The sequence below is a fragment of the Myotis nattereri genome (genome assembly GCF_964212035.1).
Source record: "Myotis nattereri genome assembly, chromosome: 14".
NCBI classification, from domain to species: domain Eukaryota; kingdom Metazoa; phylum Chordata; class Mammalia; order Chiroptera; family Vespertilionidae; genus Myotis; species Myotis nattereri.
In genome coordinates this window covers 55,261,756-55,274,947 of record NC_138089.1, presented here as the reverse complement: position 1 = coordinate 55,274,947, position 13,192 = coordinate 55,261,756, and the positions used below count along the sequence as shown (strand labels likewise).

At 47.1% G+C, this 13,192-nt stretch overlaps 1 protein-coding gene across 2 annotated transcripts; it reads right to left on the bottom strand.

The window, feature by feature from the left end:
- Nucleotides 1-295: 295 nt before the first annotated feature.
- On the bottom strand, nt 296-8,290 carry ZNF621 (zinc finger protein 621; the record flags this gene model as incomplete). Of its 2 annotated transcripts, XM_081106623.1 has the most annotated exons (4): nt 296-1,453; nt 3,233-3,340; nt 3,915-4,041; nt 7,573-7,596. In XM_081106623.1, the coding sequence occupies 4 exons, from the start codon at nt 7,594-7,596 to the stop codon at nt 390-392; spliced, it is 1,323 nt and encodes a 440-aa protein (XP_080962749.1). In that variant the 3' UTR covers nt 296-389. The 2 variants fall into 2 exon arrangements, 1 of the variants encoding a protein (XP_080962749.1); XR_013996820.1 differs by lacking the exons at nt 296-1,453; nt 3,233-3,340; nt 3,915-4,041 and adding exons at nt 4,911-5,161; nt 8,255-8,290 and having other exon boundaries at nt 7,573-7,657.
- Nucleotides 8,291-13,192: the final 4,902 nt, after the last annotated feature.

The window sequence follows — 13,192 nt, the reverse complement described above, 5'->3', positions numbered from 1 at the left end:
TCCGAGCGAGGACAATGCAACTTCAACTGCATTACTACACCATCTCGAACTATTCTCAACAATCTGCACTCATTTCTAAAGTCTGTTGTTGCAAATTTACTGCAATTCTCTGCTCTCCTCCATTTCTCTCAGGTTGCTTCTCTCTAATGGCCTAACACAGGGATGTGCTCTCCCAAACTTCTCTAACACCACAGTGTCCGACCAGCACCCCCACAGATACAGCCATGGCTATTCAAGCCAGAAAGGGGCCAAGGCAAAGATCAAGTATTTCCATCCCCCGAAGAAAAGACAACATACCATATAAACACAATCTTTAAATATACAGATTACAATGCAGTGTGCGCGGAAACACATGTCAGGCGAGGAAAAAAATACAAATGAAACTCCAATTAGGTTGGAGATTTGCTGGGCGTGGCAAGATAAAGCTCACGAGAGGCGAGATGAACCGGGGAAGGCTTGACAGTGGGAGCAAGGCCCGGGAAGACCTGCACTAGTTGGACAGGTGGCGAAGGCATTCCAGATGTGGGCAGCAGCACGAACAAAGGCCCAGAGGTAGGAAGGAGCACAGCCTGCGGGAAGGTCAGCGAGGGGGTGGCCACAGCGGGAGCCAAGCACAGGCTCTGGAGAGGACCCGGCGACAAGGCTGAAGAGGGGCACTGGGGACTCGCCAGGACGGGCTTCTTCTCCACGGGGTGCAATTTCTGATGCTGAACAAAACTGCTGTACCATCTGAAGGCTTTCCCACACACCTTACACTCATAAGGCCTCTCTCCAGTGTGCACCCTCTGGTGCTGAATGGAGGCCACCTTCTGTGTGAACGCCTTGCCACACTCCTTACACTGGTAGGGCTTCTCCCCAGTATGAGTTCTCTGGTGGACAATGAAAAGCGACCTACAACCAAAGGCTTTCCAGCATTCCTTGCACTTATAGATTTTCTCCCCCGTGTGTAGGCGCTGATGCTGAAGGTAGGCTGCATTCCTGCGGAAGGCCTTGCCGCACTCCTTGCACTTGTAGGGCTTCTCCCCCGTGTGGATCCTCTGATGCTGAGTCAAGGCTGTGTTGGAACTCAAACCTTTGCCACACTCCTTGCATTCATAGGGCCCTTCCCCAATGTGGTTCTTCTCGTGTATAATGCAGTCATAGCTGGACTTGAAAGCTTTGCTGCATTCCTTACATTTGAAGGGCTTCTCCCTGGTGTGGCTCATCTGATGCCGAATGAGCCTTGAGTTGTACCTGAAGATTTTCCCACATTCTTTGCACTCATAGAACTTCATTCCCCCTCGAAGTATCAGATTCGGGTTCAGGCTGAAAGTGGGCCACGTGGCCGTGCTTTTAAATTCAAGGCGCTGAGAAACATTTCTAAGTCCACCTCCCGGCACTCCAAGCCGCTCTGTTTCTCCGGAGGCTTCCTGCTTTACGGCAGGCTCTTCATCCTTGATCCAGGACTCGTCACCTGACCAAAGCAACCATGAGCACTCCAAATTACTGAGCTGGACAGAAAGCAGAATCCAGGGATCCTAATTCTCTCTTGTAGGATGTGATTTTTAAAAAATATACTCATAATATGGCTATAAGCATCCATAGAGGAGGACAGGAGAGAAAAAGAAAAGTAGTAAAATACAGCTGTAAGACATTGGAAACAGGATGTGCCTCCAGTAAGGAAAGCTGGAGTTTGGGGGGGGAGGGGGCACTAAGGCAGGTGAAATGGGCAGAATGAGAACTTCAAGAATGAGAGGGAGCCCTAGCCAGTTTGGCTCAGTGGATAGAGCATCAGCCTGAGGACCAAATGATCCCTGATTTGATTCTGGTCAAGGGCACATAACTTGGTTGTAGGCTCCTCCCTGGCCCGGGTCCTGGTTGGGGCTCGTAGAGAAGGCAACCAACCAATGTGTTTCTCTCACATCAACGTTTCTCTCTGTCTTTCCCTCTTCCTTCCACTCTCTAAAAATAAACGGGCCCTTGCTGGTTTGGCTCAGTGGACAGAGCGTCAGCCTGTGGACTGAAGGGTCTCAGGTTCCATTATGGTCAAGGGCACATGCCAGGGTTGCCCATTAGGGGGCACGCAGGAGGCAGCCAGTCAATGATTCTCTCTCATCATTGATATCCCCCCCCCCCCCCCGTTCCTCTCTGAAATCAATAAAAATACATTTTTTTAAAAAATCAATGGAAAAATATCCTTGGGTGAGGATTAAAAAAAATCAGTAAAAATAAAAAAAATAAAAAGAATGGGAAGGAAAGAAGGCATGAGGGGGGACAGAGAAAAGGACAGATAAGAGGGATCAGCAAAAATGGAACATTTTGTAAAGAGAGAGACCCAGAAGAGGAAAAAGACCAGTGAGACTGCTCTGAGGTCAGCTCTAGCATGACGAGGCGGAGCAGGCTGGGAACACAAGTGAGCAAACAACAGATCATAATGCCCCCCCGCCCTCATAGGCCAGGAAACCACCCGAATTCTAAATTCTAAATAACGGCCTAATAAATTCCATTTTTGAATGTTCCACGTAATATCCTGAGATAAAAGATTCCTCCAGAAAGTCAGCTGGAACAGAAGCTGGAGGACTGCAGGCCACAGTGGCATCATGCTAAATGAACCGCTACTTACCAAATCCCAGTATGTGTGAGAAGTGAGGCCTGAACCTTCTTTCGAAAGGAAAGAAAACCAAGTAATGAAAAGCTCCCAGGACTGGGAAGCAGTCTCGGGGAAATTAGAGGCTGTGTGTACGTGCTGGGTGCCGTGGTGGGGGAATGTGCCTTGCCTTCTCCTATGCAACCCCATACAGGACAAATACAATGTAAACCCAAATATTATGGCATAGGAATCTTTAAACTGCACCAGTAAAGGCAAATTAAAATAAAATCCATAGCTGCGGCACAAAGAAATCAGTTTGACCCACAGAATCAAATTTTCCTTAAAATATGGCAAAAACCCTACTCCTCTGCTGCCAAGAAAACTGGCATGAAATTAAATATTTCCTCTGTGAGAAAGAAAGTGGTTCAGGAGCTCCTGGGTCACAGCTTTCTGCAGGAGCACGGCCACATGTGTGTGCAGACGGTGTGTGGCCACGGACTCCGGGGACTGGTCTCTCTGGGCTCGGGGCTGGAACTCAGTGGAGGTCAGAGTGCACCGACTACTGCCTGATGGACAACAGGGAGCTTTGTTTTCTGCTGCAGAAGAAACATTTCCAGTAAACCGGGAAGGCCAAGCCAGAAACTGCTGTATTCTCTTACTCACCTGGACAGATGCCTCGCAAAACCTTTGCTTCCCAAGGATCGGGGCCCCAGGGTGCGCTCCCTCTCTCCAGCTGGGAGATCAGATCAGGCTTGGGGGCTGGAAATGCCACTTCAGTAAGAAAAAAAGACAGACAAGTCGAGGGAGACGTTCAGACCTCTTCCTGAGATCTCTCTTGGCCCAGCTCCTAATGGGCTAGTTGGGAGGGGAGAGAAATGGACCGCCTCGGAGACCAAGGGAGCCAGCCAAGGTTCTGAGGATGAGCTTAAAGTGGATGGGTTCTAAAAGGAATGACAGGGAGACAGCCATTCTCCAAGGAAATTTCAACCTTGCCCTGGCTATTAGAAAGGAAAGCCCCTCAGGAAGGATATATGCACTGATACACTGGGAGACTCTCCTCAGAGAGGAGGACCCACAACCCCAGGACAATGGAAGGATGGAGGAACAGGTCACCCAGGGCACCAGGAAGTCCTTCCACTCAGTGCCCAGAATCTCACTCCTCCCTGAGGTGTAAGGAAGTCCAGTTTCAAAACCAAAGGGCACCAGGATCTCCCCACCCAGCATCTCCAAAGGCTGGGACTGCAGAACTCCCCCACAGAGTCATCAAACCCAAGGGCTACTAGAGTCCCCCAAATATCTGAGAATGATGTCAAACTATCACGAAGAGCCAATGAGAGGGACCTACCCAGGGCAGCCACATTTGCATAGTTCTCCAGCATCACATCCCTGTACAGGGCCCTCTGCACAGGGTCCAGGCTGGCCCATTGATTCTGGGTGAAGTACACAGCCACGTCCTCAAAGGTCACAGACTCCTGGAACAACAGGTTCCTGCTCAAGCTCTGAGTGAGGGGCAGAAGGAGGCAGCCTGAACTGCAGGTCCCCAACTCTGAGCCCCGTGGAAGGTCTGCTCTATCAAGATCGCCTTCAGCCAGTCATTCCACTTCAAACATGGAACCCCAACGCACTCCCATCTGCTCAGCTCTAAGTCATCCTAATCTCATAGCCTGGCATCTGGGCTCTCTGCCTGGTAACTGCATCAACCCCTGAGGATCTGTCCCTCTGGCACCTCCTACCTCAAGTACTCCATACTCTGGTCACCTTATTTTCTATACACTAACCACTACAGGTAGCTGCCACTCACCCCATCTCCGCCCATCTAAAGTACGCACGCACAGCCCTAGCTGGTTTGGTTCAGTGTATAGTGCATCAGCCTGCGGACTGAAGGGTCCCGGGTGCGAGGCCGGTCAAGGGCATATATGCTCAGGTTGTGGGCTCGATTCCCCCAAAGGGGTCGTGCAGGAGGCAGCTGATCGGTGATTCTCTCTCATCATTGATGTTTCTATCTCTCTCTCCCTCTCCCTTACTCTCTGAAATCAATAAAAATACATATTTTTAAAAAGTTTTTCCAGCATTTTGCAAATTTCTTTTCATACCTTCTTTATCAAAAAGCTAGCTCTGTTGAAAAAAACCCACAACCTGCCTGTTCCAGTCTCTTCTCTGAACCACCTGTATTCAAACAAGGTTGGCAGTGCCCTGTCTCTGGGCACAGATCCACTGATGTTCCTATCTCTCTTTCCCTTCCTCTCTTAAATCAATAAAAATATTAAAAAAAAAAAAAAAGACACACAGATGGCAAATAAGTATATGATAAAATGTTTAATATCATATGTCATCTGGGAAATGCAAATTAAAACAATGAGATACACATCTATCAGAATAGCCAAATCTAGAACAGAACACTGACAACCAAATGCTGGAAGAGTGGAAGAGGAGCTCTCACTCATTGCTGGTGGGGATGCAAAATGGTACAGCCACTCTGGAAGACAGTTTGGCAGTGTCTTACAAAACTAAACATCCTCTTACCATATGATCCAGCAATCACGTCCTTGGTGTCGTCCCAAATGAGCTGAAAGTTTATGTCCACACAAAAACCTGCACACAGAAGTTTACAGCAGCTTTACTCATAACTGCCAAGACTTGGAAGCAACCACAATGTCCTTAGTAGGTAAGTGTCTAAAACAAACTGTGGTACATCCAGACGAGGGAATATTTATTACTCAACACTAAAATGAAATAAGCTATCAAGCCGTGAAAAGTCATAGGGGAACCTTAAATGAATATGACTAAGTGAAAGAAACCAATCTGAAAAGCCTATACAATATAATTCCAACTATTTGGCATTCTGAAAAAGGCAAAACAATGTCAATAGTTGAAAAGATCAATGGTTTCCAGGGAGGGATGAGTAAGTAGAGCCCAAAGGATTTTTAGGACTATGAAAACACTCTGTACGATGCTATAATGGTGGATACATGTCACATACGTTTGTAACCCATAATATGTAAAACACCAAGAATGAACCTGCTCAGCAGGTGTGGCCCAATGGTTAAGCATCAACCTATGAACCAGGAGGTCACAGTACAATTCCTGGTCAGGGTATATGCCGGGGTTACGGGCTCCATCCCCAGTAGGGGGCTTGAAGGAGGCAGCCAATTATTCTCTCATCATTGATGTTCCTATCTTTTTCTCCCTCTCCCTTCCTTTCTGAAATCAATAAAAATATATTTTAAAAAATAACAAAAAAAAAGTGAACCCTAATGCAAACTATGGACTCTGGATGATTATGATGCATCAATGCATGTTCATCAATTTTAACTAATGTACCACTCTGATGGGGGACAGTGATAATGGGGGGAGGCTATGCATGTGTGGAGGCAGGAAGGACATGGGATCTGCTTTTTCTGCTCAATTTTGCTATGAAACTAAAACTTCTCTAAAAAATGAAGTCTAATTACAAATGAAAAAGGCAGTAATTAATCTCTTACCTGATCTACAATATGCAACTGACCAATACCCTTCCACAAACAACTCACCACCACGGAAAATCTTTTAAATAGATAAATCTAACCATGTCACCTCCCCTTTTTAAAATTGTTTGGTGCTTTTCCAGTGAACCCAGAGTAGAAACCAAAGTCTTCATAGGGACCTACCAGACATGTGCCTACATCCCCCATCTCACACTGAACAACTTTCTCTGACTTCCCTGTTTCTAAAGTCCACCCAGCTCCCCTCACCCCCACCCCCACTACAAGGGGTTTGCATTTGCTGTCTTTCTCTCTGGAAAGTTCTCTCTTCTGCAGTTCCCAAGACTGTTTCTATCGCATCCTTGACATGAGATCCTACCTCTAGGAGGCCTCCCGTGGAGAGGTAGCTTCCTTGAGGTGTCTCGAATTTGAGAAGGTATATAAAAATCCCCTGAAGGGCTTTCACAGCAGATTCCCCGCCCCGCTATCCTCGCTATCCTCCTCCCCAGTCTGACGGAGTCTAGGATGGGGCCCAAGACTCTGCAATTCTAATGAGCTCCCAGGTGATGCCCACACTGCCAGTGGACCACACGCCTGAGAAGCATTGTGCTTTGGCAACATGTAATTATGGTATCTTGTGTCTCTGTTTGCAGACCGTCTATTTGGCTAATGAGAAAAGGGAACTTGTCTGCATTATTCAATACTATGCGCCCAGCATTTAGAAAGTGCGTATGGGAGGAACAATGCTGGTCTCTCTGGGATACGTCTCCAATTTGTGGGGCAATCTCTTCAATGAAGAATTTCTCTGACCTCAGCAGGTGACTTTTCTTTGTAGAACATGGTCTAGATTTCCACAGTGAAGGAGAATTTCTAGGCTTGGGTCCCCCTTTTACACTTAAACCTACACACCCAAATTCATCCCTCTCTACACACAAAACTCTCATTTCCTCCCCCGGGTATTTACTCAAAGAGAAAACCAGAGCCTGGCCCCCTAGGCCTTCTGGGTCCTTTCCTGATCAACTGAGAGCTACTGTGATTTTTAAAAAAAATAAATTTGTATTTATTTCAGAGAGAAGGGAGAGGGAGCAGAGAGGCAGAAACATCAAGGATGAGAGAGAATCGCCCTAACCGGTTTGGCTCAGTGGATAGAGCGTCGGCCTGCGGACTCAAGGGTCCCAGGTTCGATTCTGGTCAAGGGCATGTACCTTGGTTTCAGGCACATCCCCAGTAGGGGGCGTGCAGGAGGCAGCTGATCGATGTTTCTCTCATAGATGTTTCTAACTCTCTATTCCCTCTCCCTTCCTCCCTGTAAAAATTAAATTAAAAAAAAAAAAGGGATGAGAGAGAATCATTGATGGGCTGCCTCCTGCTCGTCCCCCACCAGGGATCGAGTCCACAACCTGGGCAGGGGCCTCATCGGGAATCCAACCGTGACCTCCTGGAGCCTGACCTCCTGGTTCATAAGGCCCGCGCTCAACCACTGAGCCACACCGGCCGGGCGCTAATGTGCTTTTTAACAGACGGAAAGGAAGCTCGGCTCACCTGAGGCCCAGTTGTTTGGCGCATGGCTGGTGTCCCTGGCTTCGGGCACTGTCTTCCGGGTGTGGAAAAGCAAGAACCTTAGAAGCTAAGAGAAGACGAGCCATGAGTGCGGGAGCTCAGGTCTGTACCCCCCGCAGCAGCACGGGCAGGAGGCTCTCCAGGCCCCTCCGGCTGGTCGCCCCCACCTCCTCGGGAAGTGCTCGCCTGGACCTCAGCCAGGCCCGCCCCTGCCCGCCCCGTCCCAGGGCTGCTGAGCCCTGCACGGCGGGCGGTGAGATCCGAGACCAGGCGAGCCCCTAGAGTCACCTAAAACCCCAAAGAGGCTCTTACAGGGACCATGACATGGACCCACAAAAGGTGCCTGTGGAAAGGCGGGACAGGGTGCCTGGCTGCGGATAAAGAGTAAAACGGCGTTCTAGGGGGTGATGCCGGCCGAGACCCCGAACACAGAAACGGCAGGGAAGCAGGGACCCAACACGGACACTCAGCAGCGGCGCCGAGGCTGTTGGGGTGGGAAAGAGGGTCGCGCTGCGCTGGGCAGGGGCTGGGCTCGGGCTCCGGAGGCCGCGCAGCCCCTTCGGCGGCGTCTGCGAGGCCCGGACCCGGGTCAGGGAGGCGCGAGCCACCAACGGGACCGAGCTCGGGGCGCCAGGAAAAGTGAGGGGGCCGGCACCGGGCGGACCTGGCACGGAGCACTCGCTGGGACGCACACACCTCCTCGCCGAACCGCGTAAAGCTGGCGGCTAAACGCCGACGCGGAAGCGAGCGCGTGCGCCCAGCGCCCCTCTAGGCCGCTGGAGGCCGGCCGTCTCGGTGGTCCCGGCGCCCGCCCCCACGTGACTGGGCCGGCCGCGGAAGGGGTGGGGCTGGGGGCGGGTCCCTGGCCGCGCCGCCCGTCGCTGGTGGGGGTGGGGGTGGGGGTGGGGGTGGGGGTGGGGGTGGGGGTGGGGGTGGGGGTGGGGGTGGGGGTGGGGGTGGGGGTGGGGGTGGGGGTGGGGGTGGGGGTGGGGGTGGGGGTGGGGGGGCCCTGCCAGCTGCGACCTTTGTTGCAGGCTTGGGACTGGGGTGTCGAGGCTCGGATACAGCCTCGCTGCGCTCAGACCTCGGCCCCTAGGCCCAGCGGGGCCGCAGGTGACGGACTGCCCCACCGGCTGTCGGCCGCCGTTACTCCGTGGGTCACCTGGGCTGTGCAGGTGTGGGGGGGATGGCTCCTGTTTGTCATCTCTTAGGGGCCTAAGCCAAGGATCCTGCTTGGGTTTCCTAAACCATGGTTCCCACCTGCCTTTTTATTTTTAAATTTAACTTTATTGATGAAAGTATTACAATGTCACCCTTTTTCCCCCATTAACCCCCTCCACCCCACACCTCCTCCCAGGCCTTCACCACACTATTGTCTGTGCCCATGGGTTATGCATGCAAGTTCTTTGCTTAATCTCTACCCACTTACCCACCCATCTTCCCTCTGAAATTTGTCAGTCTGTCCTATGCTTCTATGTCTCTGTTTCCACCTGCCCCCTCCTTCCTAGAACCTATGCCTGCGGGGGACCTTTGGAGCAGATTCATTTAACAACCAAAATAATGGTGACTAAGGTTGCCAGGCATCCTGTGTGTACAGGACATGCCCTATATTTAATGGTTTAGTCCTGTTCTTTCCCAGAACAGCTTCACCAGAGGGACAGAGTGCAGGAAGCACTGACCCAGAGGCAGCTACATGGCAAGGTGAATCAGGAGAGACGGGAAACGTTAGTCTTTGCAGCTGTCAAGGAATCTACTCATGGATCAAATTAAAGTCTGGAACAGAAAAACACACTATCCCCAGCTACTAGCCCATGCAATAAGTCAAGAAAAAGAAAATGCATCCAAAATTGGAATAGACGTAAAAGGCTTTGTCAATGTTACAAAAGCCTATGGAATCTACAAATGTCACTAGAACTAATAAGTGAGTTGTGCAAGGTTGCAGGCTAAAAGATCAAAATACAAAAATTAATTATATTTCTGTATAGCATCAATGAAAATTAGTAATTTACTATTTATTAGAGCATCAAAAATATGAAATATTTAGACATAAATCTGAGAAAACATATAAAAGACCTAAACAGTAAAAGAAATTAAGATCTAAATAAATGAATAAAATATTGCTAAAAGAAATTAAGATCTAAATAAATGAATACATTTACAATGTTCACAAGTCAAAAGACTATCTAGTTACAATGTCATTTATTCCAAAACTGATCTATAGATTCAATACAAAATCCTAGAATGTGTTTTGTAGAAATAGACAAAATGATTCTAAAATTCACATAAAAATGCAAAGGACCTAGAATGGCCTAAACAACTTTGGCAAAAACCAAAGTAGAATGATTGACACTACATGGCTTTAATTAAGGCAGTATGTTAATGGCATCAAAATAAACAGATCAGTGCAACAAAACAGAATCTAGTGCTGGGCCCACACAGACAGGGACAACTGATTTGTGACAATGGTGCAAAGGCAATTCAGAAGAGAAGGAACCATGCTTTCAAAAAATGGTGCTACAATAGGTGATCCATTTAAAAAGGGAAAGGGAGAGGAACTTAGGTCCATACCTCACACCCTGTACAAAACAGATGATAGATTTAAATGTAAAGTTTTAAACTATAAAAACAGGAAGGAAAAATAGAAAAAAGCCTTTATAAACTTGGGTAAGGCAAATATTTCTTACATATGACACTGAAAGCACAATCCATAAAAGAACTGAAAAATTGGACCTCATCAATATTGAAATCTGCTCTTCAAAAGCTACTGTTAAGAGAATGAAAAGACAAACCACAAGCAGGGAGAAAATATTTGGAAATCACATCTATGAAAGAGGACTTGTGTCAATAGTGTATAAAGACCTCTCACATATCAATAAAAAGAAAACCCAATTAAAACAAAGGCAGAAAATATGAACTTTACCAAAGAAGACATATGGAAGGTAAGTAAGCACATGACAATATGCACAATAGCATTAGTCATTAGGGAAATGAAAATTAAAATCTCAATAAGATAGCGTTATATACTTATCAAAATAGTTAAAATTAAAATGAAATATCAAGTGTAGGCAAAGATGTATTAGGATGGAACTCTCATACAATGGTGGGAATGTAAATGCCACAACTTTGTAGAACAATTCTGAAGATTCTTAAAAACATAAATATACCTATCTAGGACCTGGCTATTCCACTCCTGGCATTTAGCAGGATAAATAAAAGCATATACATTTACAAACACTTGAACACAAATGTTCACAGAAGTTTTATATGTAACAACCAGAAACTAGAAACAACCCAAATGGCCATCAAGAGGTGAATGAACAAACTGTGATATAACCATAGTGCAATACTACTCAGAAATAAAAAGGAATGAACCACTGATGTATGCAACATGGGTGAACCGCAAAATAATTATTCCAAGTGAAAGACACTGGACCAGTACCTAGTGTGGCAACATTCATATAAAATCCTAGAAAGGGAAAATGAAGGCACAGTGACAGAAAGCACATCAGTGGTTCCCTGTGGGGAGCCAGGAGGGAGAATTACAGGGGCATAAGCAAAATTTGGGAGGTTTGGCCGCTTATTATCTTGTGGTGATTGTTTCATTGGTGTATACGTAAGTCAAAACATATCAATCACATTCCAATAAATAACATTTTTGTTTATTATGCCCCAGTCACTGTGCTAAGCACTTCTACATGTATTAATGCAGCTAATCCTCAACACAGAACTATGAGGTAGATTGCCATCCCTATTTTACAGATAAAGAAATTAGCATCGAGTTTCTGTAACTTAACCCTCTGCTTCCTGCAGTGGGCTGTCAAGCTGTCTGCAAAAGTGGTAGCTAATTCCCTGAGTAGAAAAAAAAAAAAAAAAACTAGATGAAGTTGCTAAGAAATGTTCCGGCTGTGAGGTCACTTGGAACAGCAATGAGATGGATAAATTTAAGACAGATAGCATCTTGCATCTGATTCAGAGTACACACACCCCAACTTTTGCGAAGGCACAGACAGCAATTGAGTGGTCAAGAGTAACTTCAGAGTAGTAAGTAGTGTGGGTGGGCTGCACCCGAGGTCGGTCTCTGAAAGCCTGAACTCTATTAGAATGTCCTAGATGCAGATGGCTCCAATGGTCAAGGCCCCTCTGTTGGTGAGTTTGGGAGACTTCTAATATTCATATTGTAATAGATGCCCATATATCTTTATCTTTCTGGTTTACCCCTTGTTTAATGTTGCACATCTGAATGTTGCACATGGGACATATAAGTTTTAAGATTTAAAGGGTCTGAAATGTCTTTAATTCTGGATGAAATGATTTTCCCTTAGAATTTTGAAGGCATGCACCATAGTCACCTAGCTTTCAAGGTTACTACTGAGAAATGGGATGCCATTTTTTTCCCCCCTGATTTTTTGTTTTTTCTCTCTAGATACTTTTAAGGATCTCTTCAAACCTGGTATTCTAATCCGTCTTGCTGGGCACTTAGTATAGCCTTTCAGTCTAGAAACTTACATTTCTTTCATGTTTGTAAGTTTTGAGATTTGTTCTTTTGTCTTTTCTAACTGGAAAGAAAGTTCATGTTGGGGAAACAAGGGTTCAGAGAATTTGAGGAAGCCAAGAGTCTGAATTAAACATCTTACTGGGACAGGAGAGAAGTGGGCATTCCAGTTACACAGAGCTATAGGAACAGAGGCATACAGTTAAGAATTAGCACAGTACAGTACAGCCCTGGCCAGGTGGCTCAGTTGGTTGGAACATGGTCCCATACACCAAAAGGTCGTGGGCTCAATTCCCAGTCAGGGCACATAACGAGGTTGTGGGTTAAATCCCAGTTGGGGCACATACGGAAGGCAACTGATCACTGTTTCTCTCACATCGCTGTTTCTCTCTCCCTCTCTCCCTCTCCCTCTCAAATCAATACACATATCCTTGGGTGAGGATTTTTTGGAAAAAAGAATGAGCACAGTCCAGGAAGAACAGTGATGACACTGACAAAAAACATGAAGATGGAGAGACACCAGGAGAGGCAGTGAGCCCAGCTGTGGCTAGTCCTCCTCCTGGACTGATGCCTTCTGCGTGTGGAGTTTCTTATGTAGAAAGAATCTTCCACACCAGCTAAAGGTTTTCCCACACACCTTACACTCGTAAGGTCTCTCACCAGAGTGCACTCGCTCGTGCTGAACCAGGGTGAATTTCTGAACGAATGCCTTCCCACACTCCTTACATTCAAAAGGCTTCTCCCCGGTGTGAATGCGCTGATGCTGAGTCAAGGCTGTGTTGGAGCTCAGTTGCTTCCCACACTCTTCACACTCATAGAGTCTCTTCCCAGTGTGGAACCTCTGGTGCTGGAGGAAGACGGAGCTGCTACTGAAGGCCTTGCCGCTCACCTTACACTCATAGGGCTTCTCTCCAGTGTGGATTCTCTGGTGCTGAATCAAGGCTGTGTCTGAACTTACGCCTTTCCCATACTCTTTACATTTAAGTCGTTTCTTTCCAGTGTGAACTACCTGATGCCGCGTAAGTAGTGAGTTATAGGAGTTACACCTGCAGTCTTTCCCACATTCTTTGCATCCAAAAGACTTTTCACCAGTGTGACACCTCTGATGTC